We start from the raw sequence: 20,022 nt of genomic DNA, 5'->3' as shown, positions 1-20,022 counted from the left end.
AATTAGACATACATTTACTGATTCCAAAATGGTCCAAACTTTTGAAATTATCTTTAGTTTCTGTTAGTTGTCTTACTCTGATTTGCAGTACATTTTGCAGCCTTCTTGCATGTCATCTATACCAGATACAGAACGTACACTAAGCACTCCCTTGTATACTAGCACCTGGTCCCCTGGACTTGTTTCAAAAGTTATGTACTTAACTTTCAGGTTTGTTAATGTGGTAATGCATGTCATATGTATCCTAATGGGTTTTAAAACAACCCTGGTGTAGGCCTGTGGAAGGTTTAATTACTATTCAAGAAGGATGTTTTAAATACTGTTACAGACAGTTTTACACAGCGGATGAAATTGTGTTGCTCAGAGGGAATTAAAAGATTCTGAAGTTATTGCAGTTACTTAGATATTAAATTTCCTTGAAACTGTGTTTTAACTTCAACTTCCCTGTACGGCATTTACAGTGTACCACACACACACATATCCTCTCAAATCCACAATGTCTTCTGCTAAGCTGGTTATATACTAACAATTGTAACCTTTTCTGCCAGTACTTGCTTTCTCATCATATCAAACTGTGTTGTGAGGCAGATTGCCCTCACCTTTCTCCACAAATGAATTAGCTCTCCTTACTCCAATACATTGTTCTATTCATCTCCATATTACACTCATGTTGCACTTTTTAGAGGTTATCCTTTTTCTACATTATGACATCACACAGAAATCTAGATTATTTCTGAATCACCTTGCATAATGTTACTGCAGAGTATACATATGATGTCACAAGAAGAGAGGCACTGTCAAGGAGAGAGAGATGTTTCCAAATAGCAATTTATCTGGTAATTTATTCCTTGGGCAATCAAGCCTTTGATTGGCATGATGAAAACAAAGGTAGTAAAAGCTGGGATTTATAGACACCAGGAGACAGGCTATAAAGCTGTGATGCTGATGTTCTCAACTACTCTTAGATCACTGTGAGGTTCAGCAGTACATCACACTTCCAATTACCTCTGGCAGTTTTCATATCTCAACAACAGCCACCAGAAAAGGAAAGGAGTCAGCAGTAAGTGCTTATTATAGGAGAGCTGGATGGCAATAGTTTTTACTTTGTTCTTGGTGCCTGTGGACTCAAAGTACATTGAGGCAAAAGGTTTGAGATGGTTTTGAAGCAAATCTGGGAGGCAGGGAGCAGTGGATGTGCAATGTTGAAGTTGTTGATCTACTATTTCTGGTGGCTGCTAATGTGAAATATCCCAAAAGCAGAGATAAATTCCACTCCTTCCCTTCCTCCTCCCATCCTATGAATGTAAGATTGGCCATACTTTCCTGTTCTGCTTCAGGGCAGTGAGGAAATAGTGCAATGTTGAGACTTTGAGTTACTGTTCTGTCTTTTAACTTATTACATATCTGTGGCGTGCAAACCAGGTCCTACAGTATCCACAGTCTCTGTATGTGGGTTTGAAGTCAACAGAGCTCTGAGTATCCAGATCTCCTGCCTCTACTGGCAAAATTCACCCAGAGCCAAACTTTTTACTAACATAAATATGCAAAATCTCATTAAATTCAGTGGAGCTGTGCCCATTTTGCATATTCTGGCAGGTGACATGCAAAAGCAGAGGTTTTCCTGTAGGAGAGATCCATGAATTTTCTTAGGCCGGGATCTCATCCCCCACATACATAAAGCAGGTGGTGACATGGAGAAGTTTCTAATGAGTAACCTTGAGAAAATGATCTGCCAAGCTCTTGTCCAGTCAGTTTACTCTGAGAAAAGCTAAACAGAAAATGGAGGTGTTTCTGCAGAAACACATGCCTGCTGGCAGAACTGTCTTACAATGATCTTTTTCTGACAATGGTATGTGGAATCAGAGCAAGTCAATTAAAAGAAAGACCAATTCCATGGTCAATTTGTTGGTGAATTTTCCTGGTACCTGTGGAGATCTGTATAAGCATAGCTGGAGTTCATGTCTGGAATCATGAAGAGGTATTTTTTTAAAGGAGTCAAGATTTGATTATTCATGTTGGTAGTATAGCATGTCCTTGAGAGTTTAGAGCAGAGGAACTGTGGGTTGGATGTGACCACCATCTTTCATTTAACATAACTTCAGGAAACCACTAAACTCCTTTGTGCACAGAAAGCTGAAGCTGTGAGACTCCTCATCTCATGTTTTGATACATACAAGTCAAATAGAGGTGAAGGTCTTTCATTAGTCAAAGTTTTATATGAGTTTCTGTGTCCACAGGGAAAAAGAAAACAGAACAGATTAAAGAATTAAAGATTAAAGAAACTGATAGAAACAGTTCTAAAAGCATTAAGAAAAAAAACTGAGATCTTGTGGGCAAAGTGGAGAAGACTGGAAGCAGTCTCTGGGTTTTTGTTTTTTCCACATCATGGAAATACATGTTTTTACATTTTTTGAAAACAAATTTCATCACTGGTTCTTTCACCAGTCTCCATACCTGAAGTACTGTACATTTTGACTGAATGAAAAGTTAATGATTCCACATTATAAGTCTGTGATTAAATAAAAGCCATGCAAGAAAACGGTAAAGTTGTGGTGAGGTAGCAAATAGAAACATGAAATATAAAAACAGTTCTCCCTTTTTTATTTGAACTGTTTGAAATAACCATGTCAGATATGCTGCCAGCATCCACACCTTTCCTGCAGAAGATTTTGGTTGCAGGGCAGCATAATTACAATGCAGCTCCCCTGGCAGCTGGCATCCAGCTCTGTGAGGGTTCACATCTCATCTGCTTCTGTTGAATCAAGTGTATGTGATATTGTGGAGGTGGTCTGAAAAATGGAGGAGAAAAAGCCCTTGAACAGGCAGCAAACCCTTTTTTCCTTTGAAAAAAAAAAACAAAGTAAATAACAGAAGCTATGTCTCTCACTGGCTATAGCACTTGTGTTGTATTAAAATTTCCAGGTCACATGCTGAAATTTTGTGGCCACCATGTGTGCTTGACCATGCAATGTTTGACAGATGTGACATTGGTCTCACTGATCCCCCTGCTCGGGAGAGCAGGGCAAGTAGAGACTGCAGCTGATTCTCTGCATGATTTGCTGGAGGGCAGCGCTAATGAGAAACCCCTAATGTGAAAAAAAAGGGCTTTTAACTGGGGGGAAAAAATCCAATGAATGTTTAAAAAGGAAGATTTAGCTCAGCTGTTCCCATAGGGAGTTTGCTGACCAGCTTTTTTCTTTTTGATATCACTGCAGATCAGCAGTTCACACTCTGTATTACAGACCTTTCTTCTAAAGCTTGCCAGCTCTCCCTTCCAATGATTTAACAGAATATTCTTACTATAGATATGCAGAGACATGCTGAATTTGTGAGAACAGAGAGTGAAATTTTACTGTTAGCAAGAGAGTATTTATCTTTGATTCACAAGGATAATAATTTAACAAGTAATCAGAGGAAATAGATGTCAACAGTATGTTTCATCAACAGACTTAGATGCAGTGTGGTATCTTTTAGAGTCAAACTATAATAACTTCTGTGATTAACAGGAATGCTGATTAAAATCAGACCACTCATTAATTTGCCTTAATGACAGGGTATAGGTAATACCTTTTAAATAAACAATTAAAAGGAAGGAAAATATTGGAGATAATTATTTGAGAAATATTGATAAACAACTGACCTTTATGTACTATAAATGAAATTCAGATAATCATAATCTGTCTTCATTACTGTAATAGACAGAAAAATTACAATTCAGTATAATATTTTTCTTAATAGCTGAAATAATTAGTAACAAACAAAGAGAGAAAAAAAGGCAAAAACCCCCATCAATAAAAAAGCCCTGTTGCAGATGAGGTAATCCTCAGTCTCACATCTTTTATCTGTGGAATACATGTGCATTTTTTCTTTTACTAGACAGGTTTATCTGAGGAAAAAAAGAAAGGCAGGGTGAATTTAGTTCTGGAGAAGTGAAATTCAAAGGAATCACTGAAAAACAGTTAATAAGTTAGGTATGTTATTGCTTGCATTGTAGCAGCCTAATTTATTTCTGTCTACCTCATTTTTTAATTGAAGGTACAAACTAAGCACAATTTAAGAACTGCATAATGACAGTGAACATTACCTGCACTTCATATTTATATCTATTGATACTGCAGCATTCCAAATAACAATTTGTGAATTAGATTTTGGACTGCCAGCCAAGGAGGTGTTTTCTAGCTGTTATCAGAATTATTTATTTGTGAAATATTCTGTTCATGTGTCCTTTCAAGTTACTGCTTAAAAGACACTGATTCACATACTTGAAAGCATAGGTAAGTTTAAATATTTATGGAATGAGAGGAATTTTTAAAATCTTCCTCTAGAAGACTGTTGAAGTACATATGTGTCAGGTACAAGCAATTTTTAAACTCATAGAACAATTTAGACTCATAGAACAGCCCTGCTTAGGAGAGCCCTCCAAAGTGGTCCAGCCTTTTGCAGGAAAAGGAGTCTAGATGGGATTATTTAGCACCCAGTCACACCCTGAAAATCTCTGGTGACCCTACCATGTGTCTATGGAGTTTGTTCCCACTGTAAAAAAAATTCTTTCTTTATTGAGATGAAACCTTTCCCAGTGTACCTTGTGTTCCTTGCCCCTTGTCTTCCCTCTACTCCCCTCTGATGAGACACCACCTGGAATACTGAATCCAGCTCTGGGGCCCCCATCACAGGAAGTCCATAGAATTGTTGAAGCAAGTCCAGAGGAGGACACAAAGATGATTAGAGGGATGAAACACCTCACCTCTGAAGCAAGGCTGATAAAATTGGGATTGCTCAGAACGGAGAAGAGAAAGACCTTGTAGCAGCATTTCAATGTCTAAAGAGATCTACAGGAGAGCTGGAGAGGAACTTTTCATAAGGGCATGTAGTGACAGGACAAGGGGTAAGGATTTTAAACTGGAGGAGTGCAGGATTAGATCAGACAGCAGGAAGAAATGCTTCCTTGTAAGACTGGCAAGGCAGGTTGCTCAGAAAAGCTATGGATTCTCCATCCCTGGAAGTGTTCCAGGCTAGGCTGGATGGAGCTTTGAACAACCTGGTCTAGCGGAAGCTGTTTCTGCACATGGCAGGGGACTTGGAACCAGGTAATCTTCAAGGTCCTTTCCAATCCAAATCCTTCTATAATTTTATGATTCTATGATTCTTCATGTGATTTCTGCTAAAGAGCCTCCATCTTCTTTGTAGCCACACATTAAGTGATGGAAAACTGTGGTGAGGTCAGAAAATGGTAAGTTAAATTCACCTGTTCAATGCTGCACTGGGAGAGAATTTGGCAGAGGCCTTCAAACCTTCAGGGATAGCTGTGAGCAAGGTGAGAAGTGCCTGCCTCCTTGTGTTTGGTACCACCTTTGGCAGAGGAGATGGGTGTCCGTGTGTAGTGCCAGTGCAGCTGCTGAAGGACAGACACCCAGCGAGAGCAGGCACAATGAGTGAGTGTGGAGTGCGACGGGAGCTGCTGAGCTGTGCCCACATCCCACAGGTTACACGGAAGGGGCCTTTCCCTCAGATGCCCAGGATTTAATGTGTGTGCTGGGACTCCTGCAGCAGCCCTCCCTGCCCCAGGAGACGGCTGCTCCCAGCAGCACAGCTTCTGGAGCTGCTCCTGGGGATGTTCCTGTTGCGTGTGCGCGTCTCTGCCCAGCCCAGCCGCTGAGTGCGAGCTGGCTACGTGCTGGGTGTGCTGCGGGGACAGAGCAGAGGCTCCATGCAGGCCAAGAAGCTTGTTCCACTTCTTTCAGACTTTGTCCCTTTTTGTGTTCTGTCAGTGAAGGATGGTGTTTTGAGGACTGCTGCAGAAAGTTTTCACTGTAAAGAGGCCTGTCCATGACTTTTAGATTATTGGCTCTCACTTTAAATGCAGAACCTGCTTTTAACATCGACCGTTCCCATTTGTAATTTCCCTCATCTGTTCTGAAGCTCTTTGGGACTGTTTAAGCCTGCCAAGAGCAGCATGGTCCCACTGAAACACTGGTTTTCCTCTGAAGCTTTTTGCCTCTCACTGTCTGGGAAATCTTTGAAATGGATGGGGTTTCACTTCTGTTTTTCAAAGGAAGCTTCAGGGAAATTGTTCTCAGTCCAAAAACTGGTTTTTATGTTTTTGCTGATCCCACAAATACAATGTTACATATGTATCCCACATGCAAAAAATAGTTTTCTAAGAAGTAAAATTCCTGGAATAATCCAGAAATCTTCCTTTCTTCAAGTAACACATGGAAGGACAAAGATGTTAAAAGTTTAACTATAGTTAAAAGGAGTTTGATCTTTATTAGATAACAGTATCCTTAGTGCTAAATCAGAGAAAGCAAATAACATGCGATAGGTTCAAAGAGAGGAAAAATCAAACAACATAATCTAAAATAAAGGTGACAATATCTGGTGTTTTCCAGAACTATGGACACAGTTCATGGTTCTCCTTCTTTGGTTGTCCCAGACATTTTCATTAGGAAGAAGATGCATGTCATATAGCTTTGGTGCATGCTGTATCAATAGGCATTGAGTGTATCCTGCACAATTTGTTAAATCCCATCATTAGTCCACAGAATTGCAATTCTTCATTACCTGTATCCTTTTAGGAAGTGGGATTAAAGTCAAGTTTCTTTGGGTGTTTCTTACACAGGATTTTTGTTTCCTAGTGACATGCAGTTTAGTTTCTAAAATATATTTTAATTTGAAAATCTGAATATCGTCTCACAAACATTTGGTGCATTTCTTTTTATATCACATCTTCTCTGGGTCTGTTGTTTGATGTCTCTGAAAAAAACCAAACAATTAAAAATTGTGTTTCATAGCATTTATTTGAGAAAGTTCTTTCCAAGGTTGTAGTGGCAAGAAGACTGAGTTTCTTGCACTGCACGCATGATGGGGTTTTGTTTCTTTTTTTCCCTTCAAAGGCATATGGGACTCTATTTTCACAGAGAGAACAGTGGCCACAGGGGCCAGATTTTTCACAAGCATTCTGCATGCAGAAAACCTCTGATTTATATAGAGAGATTTCATAAATATGGTCAACTTTTGTGTTATGAACATTCCTAATATCTCGACCTGAAATGACTGAATTGAAGTGTATATCTAGACTGTAGGAAAACTACCTTCAGTCCTTGTCTATTAATCACTGGAGGTGAGGACCAGATGGAGTGGTGTGACTCTCTTTTGACCCAGGTGTTCTTCCCATGACTTTGAAATATGCATCTGAATCCAAGAGTAGTGTGTTTGAGTGCTGTTATAGATCAACAGCTCTCCTGAATTCATGGAATTGTCATGGAAGTCTTACCCTGTGTCTGATGCATGAAGAGCCACTTGAATACACTATCTCTTTGTAGAAAGTGCTATCACAAAATAAATAACCCTGCTTCCCTCTGCTGGAATCTGTCCTAGCACTTCAGGGCAAAGTACTTGCAGGTTCTTGGGTTCTTGATTATTCTTCTCTTTTGACAGCTCCTAGACTGTTTTGTCATCCCAGTGGTGATACTTCTCTCCTGGTTCTTCTTACTGGTACGATACAAGGCAGTTCATTTCATTGGGATTGTGGTCTGCATTCTGGGCATGGGCTGCATGGCAGGAGCAGATGTCCTCGTTGGGAGACAGCAAGGAGCAGGTAAGAATGAATGGTTTGTATGGCCAAGTTCTGTTCAGGAAGCCATTGACCAGTGTGTGTCCCCAAAAAAAGGGGGAAATTTGCCAAGAAACTGTACCTTCATGGATCCAAAGCACTGCACTATTCAGAGTTGTCTCTTTGTCAGAAGGGCAAAAATGGGTCACTACTTAGAGATCAGCAGTGCTGCAAGCAGATTTCTTGGGCCCTATGTCTTACAAACCTCTGCAAGCTAAGAGGACAAGCTAAATATTTGTTGTTTTGTTCTCTTTTGGCTTAGCTGTTGGACTGCAAACTTCAATAGCTTCCTTTCCAAACTGGATACATTTCTAAGTCGTAAGCAACTCTCATATCCACTGTGTGCTCTTACTTCTTCTCAGGTTTGTTTGTTTTTATACAGAGGTGGGGTCACTTGGTAGGTGCTAAAAGACATCAAACCTGTATACTACCAGTTGGGTTTTGCACACAGTTGCATCCTAAAGCTTTGATGGGACTTGATTGTAACATTTTTGAAAAGAACCTCCTTGTGTGTAAAATGTTCTATTTTTTATGTGTGGTGTCATATGAATAATGTGTGTGTATCTATTAATGCAGACTAGACAGAGTTAGATTTCATCGATCAACTTCCCCTGTCACATTGATTTCTCTAGTGCCAAGCCAAATTATGTGGGAAGGCTGGAAATTCTTTTCAAAGATTGTCAATTAGGCACAGTTTTCATTCTTAATTAAAAGCACTGAATTGTGAGCAGAGCATAATACACTGGGATTTAAAATTCTTGACTCAGCTTTCTGAATACAAATGCAAGTGCTGTAAAAATTACATTTGCCAGAATGCTTCTAAACAAAACAATGGACTTTGTGACAGTGCTGACCATATCTCCCTGCCCCTTTTTATCTCTGTCCTTAGCCCTGAAAGGAGACTTTTAGTTACTTCTCCTCCAGAAGTAGCCTTGGCCCAGCTAAAAATGAAATAATATACTCTGTACTATGTAGCCAGCCAGCCAAGGCTGTGTTGGGAATGGCTGATTTCAGAGGGATTGAGATTCCAAACCAGGGTTCCAGAAGAAACATCCTGTGTTCCAGCGGTCTAGAGAGTACCGCGCTTGAGCGGGTGAGCTGTGGCTCAGCAGGAGCATGTGGGGCAGTGGAAGCAGACAAGGAACAGATTGAAGAGCACTGATACTTTGCCATCCAACTGCAGTAATTAGATGCTATTTGCCATGTTCCTTATTGAAGCATGGGTATAGCTGTTAAGTAAATTTGTCCAGAAAAATCTGTTTATATGCATTATTGCCTTTTCATTTGGACCTACACATGAAAAACTGTGTCCACGCTTATTGCTATGCAGAGAGACTGCAGCTTTTTTACTTTTTTAGTGGCATAATGATGTTATTAATGATGCTGTCTTTAACATCATAAAACAGATCAACTAGTTTAATTTCTTTGAAAGGCTAAAACTACACATTAGAATGTATAAATAAAAAGAATTAATGGCAGGAAGAAAAGAACAAAATTATTGAAACTCTTAATTAAGAGGTTGTACACCATTTATAGGATGTTTCCTAGGACTGGACAAACTAAATGAAGACACCAAAAGCAATGATGCTTCTTTGGTCCTCAGTAAATGTCTCTGTTTTACTTATATTTTAGTGGACAAGAACTATTGATACCTGTGTGCTCCTGTTGACCATATTGCTTCTGTATTAGAAGAGCCATAAGGCTCTGCTAGGTAGCCACAGCATAAGACAATTTAACCTGCCAATTCTTACAGTAAGTGGACATGAATTTAAAATGTATCACTGAGAGATCAATAGCTATTTTCCAAACTATTTGCAGGAATTAGGTATAATGTGCACACATGCTTTCAATTTTCAATTGTATCCTCACTGATATTTTGCACATTACTCAATGGGAAAACCATTACTCTTAAGTATTTAGAGCTCTATCGTCTTACATGCCAAGTATACCTGAAAATAACATTATTCTGAGCTAACACCCATGAGTTACTTTTATACTTCTGCTCCTGCCATACAGAGAGGTCTAAGCCACACAGGTTTCATCCAGGTTTTTCAAAACACTTTTTAGGTGTTTCATCCAGGTTTTTCAAAGCACTTCATTGCTTTAACTTACAACAGTCTCTGAAAACCAGTCACGTCAATCCTGCTAGTACATATATCAATGTTCAATTTAAAATGGGACACATTGAGAGTGATTTTAGGTATCATGTTAATCAGTAACTACAAGCAAAAGCAAAGAGAAACACCTCTTAATGGCAGGGGCTAGGACAAAAATGTGACAAAAGGCCTATTGGGAGCCTTTTGTGAAAATAAATTGTGTCAGAACACAACTCACATTTAAAAGATTTGTGTTACACTATAATGCTATAACTAGTTCCCAAAACACTAACTCTGCTCTGGACCATATGACTTCTCCACAGAATATTAAACATGGTAACAATCAGTAATATAAATCTTGTTCTGCCAGGCTATGCCTTGTGTGCCTTCTGAAGAATGACCTACACCATTAAACTGGTGAAATACAACTTTATTATGCTAAAAGTCTTTAGAATGTCTCTAGTTAGTTGACACATGTTTCCTTAGCAGTGAAACCAGTAGATGCATGTGGATATTATATCCATGAAAAGAGGTCTATAGGGATATGTCAGTCTTCTTGGGGGAAAGTTACAAAGTCTAGCCTCTCGAGAAAGCAAAGATAAGGCATTTGACAACTGAGAAGTAATTTCTAAGAAATAAAACAAAAACATATTTTACAACATTTTTACACCAGTATATAAAGTTTTGGTGTGCTAAATCCTTGGGTACTATGTATTACTCTAGTCACTGCATCTCAAAAAGAAGTCACCAGAAAATAAGCCTGTATAAGCTATGGAGAAAGGTGAGGAAGCTGTTCAAGGGTATACAATGGATTCAGATGAAGAGACCTTAGCCAGACTGGGACATTCCATCTCTCAGAAAAGACAAGAAAGAGACCGATACTGTAAAGGTATATGAAGTCTTCAGTGATATGTAGAGGGTCAATAAAGAGTAATTTTTAAATATTTCTCAGAAAATTATAGGATGACTAATATTATTTTGAGGTATTTAGGGTAAAAGTTAAAAGCATGAAGTACTTCTTAATTGTAGGCCAAGAATATACAGATTTTACACAAATTGATTAAGAATCCCTCAAGGTTTATTAAATTTGATGGCCTAAAGCAACTTCTATCTCAGAAAATGCCTAATCTACTGAGAACTGGCTGATAGAAGTCCCTCTGTACTTCCCTATTTGTTTATGCTTTCCTCAGTCACCCTGTGCTACTGAGTACCAGAGGAGGATCCAGCGTCAGTCTGGTGCTCTGAACAGATTTCAGCTCCCTCTTCTGGGAAAGCCCTGAAGGCTGAGGCTCACACTCAGCATGAGAGAACTTTAGGAAGAGCTATCAGGGTGTGATGCTTGAGGCCATCCCATCTGTGTGAAAATGCTCAGCCTCTGAGCTCCTTTTGTTTCACAGATGCAAAAGGATGATATTTTTGTCCCAGCAGAAGCTGTAAGGTCAAAAGCTTTTTCAGCAATCCTTCCCTGAAGTGTCAATGAGTAGCTGCAATAAATACCAAAAAAGTGAACTCAGTGAGGAATCAATGGAGCCACTGTGAAATACGAAATGCATCAGGGGTATGAAGAAGTTTTGTAAAGTCGTGATGGTTATTTTAAATTAAGAACATCTTCCATTACTGATTGCAAAAGAAGACTAAAATAAGAAAAAAAAAAAAAAAACCCACAACAACAAAACAACCAAATCATAAAAAGAGAAATGGTCAAATATTAACATATTGCCAGTCAAGGAACATTCAAAACAGAAATTCTAGGAAAGGCTGGAAGAGTATGTGAAAAACAAATCTAGTAGTATTGGCTAAATACACAGAAGCCACATCTCATCTGAGCTGAAAAATGTTGGAAACTAAGAGAGTATTACTAGGAATATTTTACACTTTACTCCATTCCTATCATTCTTAAACAACTTATACTTTTCTGGTGCTTATAGCCAGTGCTGGAGAGAACCCTTGGTCTGTCCTCTTATGACTGTTTTCATTATCATAAATTTCTTCTCCATAGAAACTTCAGCACTACAGTTTGGAATGATAATTGAAGGCTTAAAAGAACTTCTTAAAGAAAAATGTTGAAAGACAATTTTGAACCAATTAGATTGTTTGGTCTCCATTTTTATTTACTGCAGTGTATATTTTGCAAATCAATCAAAATAAAACTTTAAAAGACAGGGACATAAAAAGAAAACCATAGTATTTTAAAAGAAAATGGTATTCCTTTTTTAAAAAAATACTGTGTAGTACTTCAGCATTTCTGCTGAAACGTTTCAAAGAAAAATCCATTATAATCCAGCATTTCAGAATATGGTTCTGCAGCAATATCTGACAGTTTTGTGAAGCTGTAGCTCTTGTAGAAATAATTTAACAAGCCATATGTGCAGAGGGAATTGCATGCACCAGTTTGCAAAAGTAGGGCCTCAGTTTTCAAGCTGGAACTTGAACTTGATCAAAAGTCACTGCAGCTCTACCCAACACTCAATAATAAAATCTTCCAAGACTTAGAATGATTTCAAACAGTCTTTGATAAAAAAATGTTTTAGTGATTCTGTATACCTGGAGGTATTGAAAATACATCTTGTTGTTCTTTGCATGCATTAGGTACTGCTATGTTAATTGAACCTCTTTTAAAATTCTGTCCTTATCATCACCCTGTCTACACCCCATCCTTCCTCCTCTTTTTCTTGTCAAACAGCTCCATGTGAGAATGAGGTCAATATTAGGTTGTAATGATTTCTTCACTCATTTCACAGGTACACAGAATTTTTCAGTTGTCCTCAGATCTAAGTACTGAACATGTTTTAGACTGGTTAAATTTCAAGATGAGATGCAAACTGCTCTATAGAGCTGAGTCACATTCTCTCCGCAAAGAAAAAAAAAAAGTATTAATAATAAAGTATAAAGGACCAGTCTCTGAAAAGTGCTACTTGGATTCTATACTTTTTTTTTACAAGTTTTTCAGAATTTTTTAGGTCCTTTTTTTCTACAGCAAGGAATATGCTTTCCCTCTGTCTGTCTGAGGCTGATGTATTGAATGAAAACTCTTCGAATGACAGAATATTTGCATTCACTTTGTTAACCCAGATGAGGGCTACGTAGTGACTGAAGAATGAAATCTGTAGGGAAGAGCATGCAATGTTTTGGACAAAAGATGGATGTTTTGAGGCATTCTGATTTTTTTCCATTTATCCCTAGGTGAAAATAAACTGATAGGGGACCTCTTAGTACTTGGTGGAGCAACACTGTACGGGATCTCAAACGTCTGTGAAGAGTACATCGTCCGAAATCTGAGTCGAGTGGAATTCCTGGGCATGATTGGACTCTTTGGCTCCTTCTTCAGTGGAATTCAGCTGTAAGTGGGCAGGTTTGAGATCACTAAGGCTCAAATAAGGGCATCCATGGGCTCCATTGAGACCAGCCACTCCTGCAAAATTAGCCCTTTCCTGTGGAGAGTAGGTGTCCTCCAATCTTGGAATTTGCATTGGTTTTCATAGTTCAAACTGATGATTTGAGTAATAACACAATTTTTTTCCCAAGTACTCTAATTCAAGGACCTGTGTCCTTGAGTAGTCACATGAAGAGGGAGAGGACATCTTGCACCATCTTGCTGCTGGAGGACAAGTGTATGCTCCATGTGTTAGTCTGAACTGTGAATAGCAAAACTACAGCTTCCCTCTAGTTCTGTTTTATACTTTTAAAAAGTTGCTTTGATTTCTAAAGAGCTAGAAAGCACATCCAGTCAGAAGGTGTTTTACTGGTTCACTTTGCTCTATGTAACTGCATTATGATATGGTGGAAATCATGACAAAGCCTTTAAGAAAATAGCCTTTTCACTTCAAAAATATTTAGCACATAGGAGATTGTTGCATGTATTTCAGGATTTACAGTCTGGTCTATCCACATGTACCTAATGAGCATCTCAACTGCAAGCCTAATAGTTGGAAGGTGGTTTCCAGTGTTTCAGTACTGTGACTGATGTAAAAGTAGCTCTCCAAGATTGCTGCATTTTGTTCAGGTCTGTCACTGGTGCTTGTAACACAAAATGACTTTTGATTATTAGTCCAAAACAAGTTGCTTCTCTACAGATCTAAGCTACTCTGCTTAGAACAGATCAAAAAACCACAGCCCATCAATTCCTACTTCAATAGTCCTATTATTTTTAGCTAGACAGCTTAATATATTTATTTGGAATGTGAGCAAGTGTCTTAAAATTATTTATATTAACTAGCTGCCATACAAAAAGTTCCCTTTTAATAATATGGAATTTAAGAGAATATAAATGTGCCTAGTATATTTGGCTAAAACATTTTTTATATGTTTGTGTTTAAGTAGATGCTAACATTCTGAGAACATCAAAGCAATGCCCTTGTCTTACTTTGTGTGTAAACTGTCATGTAAATGTCTGGTATTCCAGAATTCAATCGTCGTGCCATTGCTCCATCTTGACCCAAGCAGTTAGTCACAATTCAGGGCCTGTGAGCTGTTCCACTGGTGAGAATGTGGTTTTGGAATAAGGCATCCTTGTCTAAAGAAGACACAACTGGAAGGAAACAATAAGAAACCATTTCTTTGCTGAAAACCCAAAGGTTTTTCTATTCAACCTTTGGCCCATAAGTTCACTCCAACAGTGAACTTATTTTTCTCCACCAGCCTCTGCAGCTTTTTGTTGATGGTGCTTTTTGGGCACATTCTGGAGAACCACACACACTTAATTCATACCTTTACCTGTAATGAATAGTGGAAGTTGCAGTTATGTGTTCACAGAGATTTAATCTAACTAAATATAACACTTACTTCAAAGAGAAGCCAATTATTCATGTTGAATTTGCAGGCTCTTTGAAAAACTACTGGCCACTGTAATGCAATATAGGACCTTTAGATCCTCTAAACTGAAGGAGTCTAAGACTGTAACATAAAATAAACGTAATGCCTGTTGTGCAGCAAAGGAGGAATAGCTAAGGTGTCAGGGGAAACAGTGAATTAATGAGTTGGCTGATTACCCAGACATGGTGGAAAGAGAAGTTTAGTATGTTGAGTATGATTAAAGCAGGGAGGAAGAATAAGAGATTAGTTTACAAGAGCTGGGGATGTCACAATTACGCAGCAAATGGAGATAAGGTTATCTGATGGAATCACATAATCATAACATGGCCTATTTTCTAATGGCCCCCTGAAGGTCATCTGGTTCAAGCTCCTACTCAAAGCTAACTTCAAAGTTACATCAGGTTAGGAACTTGTTCAGTCGATTTTTTGGTATCTCCAAGAATGGAACTGCCAGTCATGCTGGGCAACCTGTTCCAGTGTTCGACAATTTTTTTTTTCCCCTTGATATTCAATCAGTTTTCCACATTGCAACTTGTGTTCATTGTCATTCATCCTTTTGTTGTGCACCTCCAAGAAAAGTATGACTATCTTGTCTGTAACTACCCATTGCATAGTTAAGATGGAAAATTTATTGTTGTGTCCTCCGTTCCTCCAGCTTAGCCTTCTCTTCATGTTTCAGCATCTCCTCTTACATCTTGTCCTCAGCCTGCCTGACCATTGTGATGGAATTCCACTGTACTCCCTTGAATTTGTTATTGTCTGTCTTGTTCTGGAAAAGACATAATTAGATATAAGACTCTAGCTACTGTCTCACAAATCACATCCTTCTGCTTTCTGGCCAGACTTTTACTGGTACAGCTGAAGATGCTGTTGCCCTCCTCTGCTCCAAGGACACATTGCTGACTTGTGTCCAGGTTTATGTCCACCAGGACTCTAAGGTTTATTGCTGGAAAACAACTTTCTATCCTGTCAGCTCCCAGCCTGTACAGTTTCACAGTGTCACTCCACCCCAGGTGCAGGAGTTAATACTTACTTTTCTTGAATTTCATGAGGTTTCTTCTTGCCCTTTTCTTTAGACAACATTCTACATAGTCCACCCATCTAGTCCATACCTCTTGAGTCTCTGAAGATCTTTAAGGAAATCATGTTGGAAACCTTGCTAAAGTAACAGTAGGTTCCACCACATCCTCTCATCCATTCCTTCTCCTTTATTCACTGATCCAGTCACCTCATCATAGGAGGCAGTCATTTGTGTCAGGTTTGCTCTTGAGAGCACTCTGCTGGCTGTTCCCAGTGGCATCATCTTCTTCATTTCCTGCGAATGATTTCTGGGTAGATTTGTTCCATAATCTTCCAAAAGGTTAGCATAACCTGGCTGGCCAGGCTATACTTTTTGTTCTGTGTTAAACTGAATGTTGCATTTGTCTCTTTTCAGTCATCAGAGACGTCCTCCAACTACCACAACCTTTCAAAATCATTGTGATTCCAATTCTTCAGTGCCTCTGGCATCACTAAATGGCCACTTCTGACAAAGTCTCTCTCACCCCTCTCTTTTCACAGATCAAAAGGAATCACAAGCCATAGCATATTGTTTTATATATATATATTGTATTGGCTAAGCAATAATAAGAATGCAATGTTCCTATGTTTAAGTTACGTGAAAATTCTTTTTCCAGACTAAGAGCTGTTGCAGTTTGTTTTCATTATATTCTTCAGGAATTACTCATAAAAGAAACATACCTTATGCATGCAAAGACACCTATAATTTAGTTATTTTGCAGAGATTATAGTCTTATTATTCTATACACAATATTAGATATGCCTCACATCAGCAGCAAGCAAATTAGAATTTCCAGGATGCAACTCTTTAGACTAGATTAATCTGGAAGGTGCTGAGCTCCTGCAGTTTTACTATTAGATTTAGTCTTCCACATGCCACCTTTCCTAATAGATACTTTGTTTTTCAATCTGTATAATTCCATGTTTTATGCTTGTTTAAAATAGTGCCCAGACCAGCATGCAGAGTTCTGCACAGCCAGATTTATCTGGAAATCACAGAGACAGGGAAAGCAGTTATCTGAGCAAAGACCTAGCATGGGAGATATCTCCAAGGGCATATTTGACCTGGATTGGGAAGAACTGACTTGTTGCCACCTTAGAATTTTATGGATCTGTGACTTTGATGTTAATATACAGTGCAAGATTTACAAGATACTGAGAGTGGACTTTTGCAGGTTTGCCCATCTTTTGCTTGTTATCCTGACTTTCACTGCTGTGACTATTTGGTTTCTCTCAGTGTGTAATAAATCAGCGTATGTTTCTCAAACCAGCCTCGATATCTATTTATTTTACACTGCAGAGCTACTCTGAAGTGTGACTAACTGATAGATACCTTATTAATAATTAACATTCAAAAGCTTTCAGAATATTAAGTCAGAAAAATACAAGAGGATTGAACATTTAGGGGAATGGGCATGTAGAGCAGGTATATATAGAGCTGGAAATAAACCAGGGGAAATTGTATGCTATCAGATCTGATTATTGCCCTGAAGATCTTTCAAATACACAGGCACAGGGATAATGCCAGAGTAGATTAGCAAACTCTTGATTGCATTTGGTTCCTACAGAGATTTTTTTTGTTATAAGGTTATTTATGTTTTGTCCAGCATTTGAATTCAGTGAGTGAAAGTAATTTAACTTCTGTTCTCTTCCATCAAATTTTACCTTCTCTTCTGTTCTAGTGCAATCATGGAACACAAAGAGCTGTTGAAAGTCCCCTGGGATTGGCAAATAGGTAAGAACACACTTTACCTCATGGAAGATGGTTGCTGAAGGAAGTGTGGTGACAGCCAGTGTTTGGGGAGGAGGGCACAGAGTTTAAGGGGAGCCAATGTTTGTGACTTTTCCAATGTTTGTGACTTTTCCACTGGTTACTACCAAAGGTTGAGCTACATGCCTCATAACTGTTCTTAAATGATCTGTCCGCCACGGCTGTGTTGTGCTTTCCTTGCACGATTAGGTTAAGCATAAGAATGCTGTAATAGAACCATTCAGACAGCCGTGAAGTAAAACAATAATGGGGTTCCAGTTCTAAGATTCAATGCAACACTGGGGCATTAAATGAGGCAGTCATTAAGAGCCAAACCTTTTCAAAGAAAGCCAAAGAAAGAAAATGGAACCTAACAAAATAACCTAAAAAAATACTCGCAGTGCATATTATAGCCTCATAAATTCACTTCCAGGAGGAGTATTTCTTTGTGGAAGTATTTTAATTGCTTTCCAAATAATCTTGGTGGAATAGAGCAGATGTATCCTTTAGACAAGTTTTGGGAGCATCGTGCCCAATGAAGCAGTTATGGTGTTCTGCCAAGCAGGGGAATGCATTTTCCCATTTCAGTTTAGAAGCTGAGTTTATGACTCCTTTCTAATTAGTCCAATGAATTATTTGGTATAAAAGTAAATCAATACTTAGGGGAGTCCTTAATCCTTAGGGCAGTAATATAATCACTCCTTCACCATTTATGACAATAGAAGAAATAAAAGAATACTAGTAGCATAGAGCTGGTTGATTGCAGAGGATTCAAGCTTTGGCAATCCATTGACAATAGCTCTTTACCTAGTGTCAGACTGCACATCAAAATGACAACTCAGAAGTATGCAAAAACAACTGATTATGTAGGGAATCCCTGAGGGAGGGGATACAAACTGTGGAATACGGTTTTTTTCTTTAAACTTGGTTAGCAATTTCCTTTCATCATCTTAAACCTTGATAAATACAGCACATTTTTTACAAAACATTGCACCTAGAAATCTTGGAAATTTGATGGTTGAGTTGTAAAACTACGTGACAAATCAATTTAAAGTATCCATGGAGAAACACACTCAACTGTGTCCTATAAGTGTATTGGCCTTCTTTAATTTGAGATAGTTAGCATAATTGCATCAGTGTTTGTTTATATTTCATGAGAAGGAGCTTAGGGACATAATTCATCTGGTACTGATGGTACCAGCAGTCATAGTGAATTAATCTACTGTCCATGTAAATGTCATGTATACTTCCATGAGATTTCTGTTCAAACTCAGTATCAGTGAAGCGTTCAGTTAAAATAAGGTCTTACTTCATCTGTGATGCTGCTCCCTGAAAGTTGATTACTAATTCTGAGGAGTCCTTATACTTCACAACGCTCAGATCATCTTAGCAAAAGCATCATAGATATGTACTTGTTTTGTTAGAGCAATAATTGGAAATGTGGTGTAGTTGAACATGGATTAAATGGTGACAGTTCTGTAGTTCTTCCCTGGCTTCCCCTGCACCTGGTGTACTTTCCATTGCATCGGTAGTGATACAAGATTGTCAAAAAGTGATTGACAAATCTCTATCAGGGAGTTCACAGCCTTGTCCTGAGTAGTTATCCACTGTGACAGACTCAAGCCTGCAGTCCAGCAGAGTTAAATCATCAGCCTTCTGAATGGTGGTGATAAAGACACAGCAGGCAACCTAATAAATAAATCAAGGTGGCCTGTTACCATCTGCCGTAATTGTGCTTTTAAGATCAAATGAACTACCTTTTAACTGATGCAAATGACTTTTGAATATAAAGATCTAAAGCCAATCTGTTATGTCTATCATGTTTAAAACAGGCTGTGGCCCTCCTGGTGTTAATTTTGGAAATTTCCCTGATACATATCATCATCTTCACACTTAGTATGAATCACTGTAGCTCTGTTTGTATCCTTGAAGGTTTATGTACTAATACTTGCTGACAACCAGACTGAAAGGAGGATGATTTTAGACTTTTGACAGAGTGGTTTCATATGAGACTATGACAAGCTTTATAGCAATAGATGAAATAACAAATAAACTCACATCAGTTTTATTTAAGAGAAAAGACAGTTTGTAGCTCCAAGGAAGCGTCCTTTGTTACCAGGGGTTTGAATATTTCTGAATGGTCTTTGTTCCAAGACAGTATGGAAGATCATAACTGATTCCATTTCATGCCAATAAAACATTTGCTTTTGGAATAAAAGCACACAGGCAACATTCATGCATCATTGCACCATGCAACATTCCACTAGCTTGTTCAGGAACAAGATCAGAAATTCTTGTCATGTTTGGCTCTGTCCTGCTTGGGCTGTAGTGGAGTGGTCCTTAGGGACAGATCCTGCCCGTTCATGTGAAGACACCAAGTGTAAAGAGAAATGGAGAAATGCTGAGGGACTGGGGCTCGTTCAGCCTGTGGAAAAGAAGTTACCTACACCTAGGTTGTCAAGTTACCTACAACGAGGTTATCAAAAGGACAGAGCTGAGGTCTTCACAGAGGTGCATGGCAGGAGGATGAGAGACAACAGACAGAAGCTCAAGCGGCAGATTCAGACTGGATATAAAGAAAATCTTCTTCACACTGAGGGCAGGCAGGCATCAGAGAAGGTTGCTCAGAGAGGTTCTGGAGCCTGCTGGGACTGCAGCACTAGAGGCAATTCCAAAGGCTTCTATTTGCACTG

At 38.7% G+C, this 20,022-nt stretch overlaps 1 protein-coding gene across 1 annotated transcript in view; it reads left to right on the top strand.

Annotated features, from left to right (window-relative positions):
* The window catches only part of SLC35F1 (solute carrier family 35 member F1), a 222,882-nt gene that overhangs the window by 179,298 nt on the left and 23,562 nt on the right, over positions 1-20,022 (top strand). Inside the window, exons 4-6 of the mRNA XM_021540851.3 lie at positions 7,438-7,597; positions 12,892-13,048; positions 17,262-17,314. Of these exons, the coding sequence (XP_021396526.2) occupies positions 7,438-7,597; positions 12,892-13,048; positions 17,262-17,314 (370 nt within the window). The remainder of the gene's footprint in view (positions 1-7,437; positions 7,598-12,891; positions 13,049-17,261; positions 17,315-20,022) is intronic.

Source organism: Lonchura striata, chromosome 3, assembly GCF_046129695.1.
Source record: "Lonchura striata isolate bLonStr1 chromosome 3, bLonStr1.mat, whole genome shotgun sequence".
Classification (NCBI taxonomy): Eukaryota; Metazoa; Chordata; class Aves; order Passeriformes; family Estrildidae; genus Lonchura; species Lonchura striata.
The sequence above is the reverse complement of the archived record's forward strand: the minus strand, read 5'-3'. Positions and strand labels throughout refer to the sequence as shown.